At 37.2% G+C, this 6454-nt stretch overlaps 1 protein-coding gene across 1 annotated transcript; it reads left to right on the plus strand.

The window, feature by feature from the left end:
* Nucleotides 1-260: 260 nt before the first annotated feature.
* Nucleotides 261-5149, plus strand: LOC117634282 (wall-associated receptor kinase-like 14). Its single transcript, XM_034368316.1, has 4 exons — nucleotides 261-643; nucleotides 837-1647; nucleotides 2863-2937; nucleotides 3743-5149. The coding sequence occupies exons 2-4, from the start codon at nucleotides 894-896 to the stop codon at nucleotides 5035-5037; spliced, it is 2124 nt and encodes a 707-aa protein (XP_034224207.1). The 5' UTR covers nucleotides 261-643; nucleotides 837-893; the 3' UTR covers nucleotides 5038-5149.
* Nucleotides 5150-6454: the final 1305 nt, after the last annotated feature.

Genomic DNA, 6454 nt, shown 5'->3' on the forward strand with positions numbered 1-6454 from the left:
ACACAAAAGAGAGAAAACATGCCCATGCCAAAAGCATCTGCATTTTTGTTTTTGTGTGTGTTCATTTAAAAAGGAAAGGCATAAAGGAATATAGTGGAGATGAAGCTGCTGGACTAGAGATACCCCACCTCCCCCACCTTCATCAAATGAAACCAATTTGCTAATAAAATAAAAATGGTGTGTTCATATGCTGTCCACACACAACCTCTGTGTCAGTCAAACCATTTATAATTTGCAAGCTGACCTCAACATTCCAACATCTGTAATTTCCAATTCCCTCCGAGGTCATTTCTGTACCAAAACATTTCTTCTAGTTGCAGAAACATAAAAAAGGCATCTTGCCTATTCAAGTCTTTTCAGCAAAAAACAACACATTGACAATTTGACGCAGCGACATGTATTTTACGTTTTAGGACTTGCAGAGAGGCTTGGAAAAGAAAACGAGAAAGCTTTTTGCTTTGATGAACAAGAAGCTCAGCTAGCAGCAACATTCAACTTTGCAGAATTAAGAAGAACCAGAGACCCCATTAATTTCATGCAATTGCCTATATCCAATCCCCACAAACAAAGCAGTTAATTACACCTTGAACAGGAGAGCCAGAGCAATTAATCCAACCACCATTGAAGAAGCTCCAGACCAGAGGTAAGCTCTCATAAATTATAACTCAACAAACTCAAAATCTTTATTAAGAACTCAGAAGCATTTATTGAAACAGATGGCTTCCCAACTGTCATATTTAATTGCTCAATTTTCAAGCTTTCATCTTTATTAAAACCTAGAATCTCTCCTGGTCTTCTTTTTCAAATTTCACTTCAATCAACAATTTAATTTGCAGAAAGGTGACGAATCTGATGACTGATAAGCACCCAGCTTCCTCGGAACCCAATTGAAGATGTTTCTCCACCAAAAGTCTCTGACTTTGATCATTATCATCACCATCCTTATCACTACAACCTCCATAGCCACCATAGCCAGAGCTCAAAACTCAAGCTCCTGCAACTCCACATGCGGATCGGGAAAATCAGCCAAGTCGGTTCAGTACCCATTTGGGTTCTCAAAAGGATGCGTAATCCCATTGAACTGTTCTGACAAAAACGAAATCAAACTCGGCGAATTCACAGTCCAAGACGTAACCAGAAGCAGCATCTTCGTCCACCTCCCTGCAAAATGTAACAGAAAGTACCAATCCATAGCCCCTCTCTTCGGCCTAAACTTCGGCCCAAGCTGGAACAACAGCCTTCTCTTCCAAAACTGCACATCTCCACTCCCTGGCTGCCAAATCGCAGCTGAATTTGTTCAGAAGCGGTTCAATTTATCCAGCTGCGATAATATCACCTGTATGTCACAGGCGCCTAACGGCTCCGATATTATGACATTTGAGGACTTGAATCCGACCCGGTGCAATTACTTGTTCGGGTCGTTTTCGGTTCAGTCGGGTCGGGACTCGCTGCTGTCGCTCGAGTTCGAGACGCTTCAGTTGGGTTGGTGGGTCAACACCAGCCTTGGTGAATGCCATTCGAATGCCACGTCTACGACGGTGAAGCCCGGTGGGGGGAAGCCGCCTGGGTGCCGATGCAGCTGCAACGCTGGGTTTGACGGCGACGGGTTCAAACTCGGGTCGGGTTGCCAGCCAGTGAGCCAACCGGGTACTGTTTATTTTTGAAGTGTTGAAATTATTTTAGTCGTGGTCTTTGACGGGCAAGTTAAGTGGAAAAGTCACAGTCGGGCGCAGCGGGGTTTTTGGACTTGTCCAATGATGTGCTAACACGTCATTATTTATTTATTTTATAAATGATTTGTTTTTTTGGTGTGACCAAAAAGTCAATTAAATTGGAAAAAATGAGGGGTGCATGGTAAATTTTGGTTAGAGCTTCTAAATTCTAATTGTGTCCAATTGCAATTAATTAATTAGTTTGATGATATATAAAGACAGGAAGTCAATTTGTATGATTTTGTGGTAAACTCTGCAGGCAGCCACATTGGATTTGATTTGGTCATAACAATGTCGGTATGGCCTAAAAGCTGGAAGTTTTACTTGAATATGAATTGATATGAGTATTTTGAGCATAATTTTAGGAAGAATTAAATGTACCAAATATATAGTCCCTACAGAGTTGCAATGAAATTTCAATATTCTAATGCTTATTAGTTTAATGTTTATGCCAGAATTTTTATTCTTTTGTTTTGAATGGTCTCCTTCCCAACCAAAGAATCCTCCAAAAGTTAAGACCTTTGGCCAGTTTTCCCTGTTTGTTTATAGAGGGATGTTAGGTGAAGCACATGCCTTCACTAGATAGATTGGGACCTTGGATCAATACAAGGGGAGAGAAGACTTGGAAAATTTGTAAATAAACTTGTAAAGTTACAACATCAGTTTCTTTGGTGCAACTGTTCATGCAATAGGCTTGCTATCTGATGTTTGTCGACCGGTTGAGTTGCAACAGTGTAACTGAGCTTGATAGTAGAAGTTATCTAATTGGCATCTCAATTCTTCATGGGGATGTATCACACTTTGTGCAGATGCTTGGTAGTGACCTATACACCTTTGGATTTGTAATGTGTTCTGGTCCCTGAAACCTTTTCGAGAGTAAATTTTGTCGAAATAAATAAATACTTGCTGGCCTGTGCAAAATGTTATAGTTGGAAAGTAACACTCAGAGGAAGTGAGATTATTTTTTTTATCATTGACCATTTACTCAGTGATCTTGCATTCCAGTTCTCTTTATGAATTAAAATACGTCTGTAATCATTACCAAGAACATACATCTTTAGCATTATGAAACTGAAATGTATATAGTGTTGCAATTTCAAACTGTGTAATCTGTTCTAATAGTTTTTTTTACTGGTTGCCATGTCTCTAGTTTCTCATTGCAATGCTTCAAAGTACATGTCTGGTCGTTGTGGGGGAACAACTAGAGTTGCTGTTCTTATTGGAGGTAAATTTTCTACTCATTTTTTTTCTTTTCAAAATTTATCATATGCGCAGCTATGCTAGCTTATTTTCCTTTTCAATTTGTTGTTTCCGACGAAATACTTGGATATATCTGCTACAAAGTTATCTTATTCTTTGCAGTCTTGTGAAAAATTGTCATCATCAATATGCGTGTTTACTGCTTTTAGTTGCAGCTATGGACATGGTGGTTTTTACACATGTAATCCATATGAGTTGATTAGTTGTCCTGTGGTTTCCTTTCTTTGAATTCCTAAAGTAGATGCCCTTCAAAATGAATGCACGTGGTAGTTTTAAGTTGCTGATGCAATGGTGCTGTGCATTTCATCAAAAAAATAAAAGTAAAAGATTGTGCAGCACACGTTTCCTCATGCTTCCGATCTCCGTTGTCTATGTCCGGCTGTACAGTTTACTTGCACGCACCTTCCTTTTCCCTTTATTTGATATTTGTGGAATAATCAACAGGTTTGTTGGGTGTTTTCAACAAAAATCTTCAAAAATTGGTTTAGCTCAACTGTAGAATAACAAATTTTTGCATGCCTTTTTATTTTTTCTGGATAAGCTTAATTCTGACATGATATTTCTTAAACACATCAGAGGATCAAATGATAAACATACTGGTGATACAATTTGGCTCTGTCCTAGTAGCCTTAGCTGAGATATTGAACATTACTCAAATTAAAGTTCATATCTTTGGTTATACTGTGTTTTTTTTCTGAATATAAACATTATATTTGGTTATATGTGGGACCTTTTATATAGCATCATGTGTGGCATTGCTTTTTTCTTAGGGTTTGTTGCTGGAGCTTTCTTAATGGCCGGTCTATTTCTTCTCTGCTACTTTGTTCGACGCCGTTCCACTTGCTTGAGAAACCAGCTGTGTGCAAGGCGCCTTCTAAGTGAAGCTGCAGGCAACTCTAGTGTTCCATTATATCCCTATAAAGAAATAGAAAGAGCCACTAATTGCTTTGCTGAGAAACAAAGGCTGGGCACAGGGGCTTTTGGTATAGTTTATGCAGGAAAACTCCACAATGATGAGTGGGTTGCCATAAAAAAGATTAACCGGCGAGACACCAACAGCATTGATCAAGTCATGAATGAGATCAAGCTCCTTTCCTCTGTGAGCCACCCGAATCTAGTACGCCTCTTAGGTTGCTGCATAGAGGGAGGTGAACAGATCCTTGTCTATGAATATATGCCTAATGGAACTCTGTCTGAACATCTGCAAAGAGAGAGAGGCCAAGGACTTCCATGGACCATAAGGCTCACGATCGCTGCCGAAACTGCTAATGCTATAGCCTATCTCCATTCTGCAATGAATCCACCAATCTATCATAGAGACATCAAATCCAGCAATATACTCCTGGACTACAACTACAAATCAAAGGTAGCAGATTTTGGTCTTTCTAGACTTGGGATGACAGAATCATCATACATATCAACGGCACCACAAGGGACTCCGGGCTATGTAGATCCTCAATACCATCAAAACTTCCACCTTTCTGATAAAAGTGATGTTTACAGTTTTGGGGTAGTGTTAGTAGAGATAATAACCGCAATGAAGGTGGTTGATTTTGCTCGACCTCAAAGTGAGGTTAATTTGGCTGCACTTGCTATTGATAGGATTGGGAAGGGATGTGTGGATGAGATAGTGGATCCCTTTCTTGAGCCAAACAGGGATGCTTGGACTCTTTACTCAGTTAACAAGGTGGCTGAGCTTGCATTTAGATGCCTTGCTTTTCACAGTGACATGAGGCCTTCTATGATAGAAGTGGCAGAAGAACTAGAGTACGTCCGGCGCAGTGGGTGGGCAACAATGGAGGAAAATATATGCATGGAATCATCTGCAGCATCCTCTTGTTCATCGCCATATAACGGAAGCGAGAAGTCATTGGGAGGTGTGATGACTAAGAAGGCCGGCATACGAAGCCAAAGATCAATTGCTTCACTAAGGTTTGATAGTTCTCTAGCTACCATGGAGGAGGACAACGACAAGGATAGCTCCCCTGTTTCTGTACATGATCCTTGGTTAAGTGAACAGAGTTCACCTTCAACAAACAGCTTATTGGGTAATGTAGTTCACTGACATAAGATTAAGACAGACTCTACTCTTTTTGTGTGCTTAGCCTCAGATATATTACTATCGTATAAAAAAGAATTGTTAATAGTGAAAACCATAGAGGTATTTTTGTCTTGTTTTTGTGCTTTGATTCTCCTCTTGTTTACTCAATTACGAAGTAGAAAAATGTAGAAAGATAAGATAAAGGAGTGCAAATGGATAAAATATGAATGCTAAACTCGTGATATCTAATATACAGCCACCATTTCCGCATGAAAAAAAAAAATACGCCCACCATAATCTCTGTATTTGATACACAAATTTCAAATCACACATTAGTACTAAATACATTGTGGATTCATTAATAAATTGTGCATTTTGTTGGATTCAAAACCGCGTGAGTCTCTATTGTCCATTGCTATTAGGCCATCATCTGAGTTTCTATTGTTCCCTTTTGAGTTTTTACTTTTCCAGAATTGTTGCATGTATAAAGAATTTAGCATTTTCACATTTAATACTCGTATTGTACACATATGTACATATTTTTTTATGTTTAATACACTTATTTTTTTACAAATGTAGAACAAATCAATTAAGATAAGAAAAGAACCCTAAATTTTTATTATTTTAAATTCTTTTTATTTATATAATACAATTATTTATATACAATAAGGTACGGATATTGATACAATTCCTCTAATTATTTATTCTTTGTAATACTTCAGTAAATTTCGCTTAATTTATCATATTTTAGTTTTGTTTTATTTTCAATAATATACACAAAATTCACCTATTATTCACAAAATGCTCACATATTATTGAATAAAAATAAAATATATTTAAATATTTAAATACTAATTATTCACTAAGTAAATAATAATTAAAACATAACTACTAATTAAAGTAATTTAAAAAGAGAAATTTAGAGAATGCTATTCAATGTGTATAGCCGCGCGGCTATACTTAAAAAATTTTATATTTACAGAGTAGGGCCGAACGGCTATATTGTAAAAAAAAAAATTCTATTTACAGAGTATAGCCGCGCGGCTATACCGTTTAAATATTATATTTATAGAGTATAACCGCGCAGCTATACTCGTTTCACCAAAACACACTCTAGGCGCTAGGCGGGTCATGTGTTTTTTTTTAAAAAATAGTATAGCCGCGCCGCTATACCCCGAATTTTTTTTTTATAATAAAAATAGTATAGCCCGAGTGGCTGGACTGTGGTCCTTTTTTTAAAATTCTTTTTTTATACATTGTATAGCCGCACTCGGCTATACTCTTTACATAGATACTGTGATATTTTTATTTTTTTAATAATTATTTTTCCCAAATTTTTGTTTATTGATAAGAGTAGTTTAGACTCGTGACCATTATTTTGCATTTCCTTTAAATCATTATATATATATATATATAAGATATGGCTTTATATGGTAAAAAA

Source organism: Prunus dulcis, chromosome 7 (assembly GCF_902201215.1).
Source record: "Prunus dulcis chromosome 7, ALMONDv2, whole genome shotgun sequence".
Classification (NCBI taxonomy): Eukaryota; Viridiplantae; Streptophyta; class Magnoliopsida; order Rosales; family Rosaceae; genus Prunus; species Prunus dulcis.

Coding starts and splice junctions, on each gene's coding strand:
- LOC117634282 (XM_034368316.1), top strand. CDS start 894: ATGTTTCTCCACCAAAAGTCTCTGACTTTGATCATTATCATCACCATC. Junction 1,648..2,862: donor CCAGCCAGTGAGCCAACCGG/GTACTGTTTATT, acceptor CCATGTCTCTAG/TTTCTCATTGCAATGCTTCA. Junction 2,938..3,742: donor AGTTGCTGTTCTTATTGGAG/GTAAATTTTCTA, acceptor CTTTTTTCTTAG/GGTTTGTTGCTGGAGCTTTC.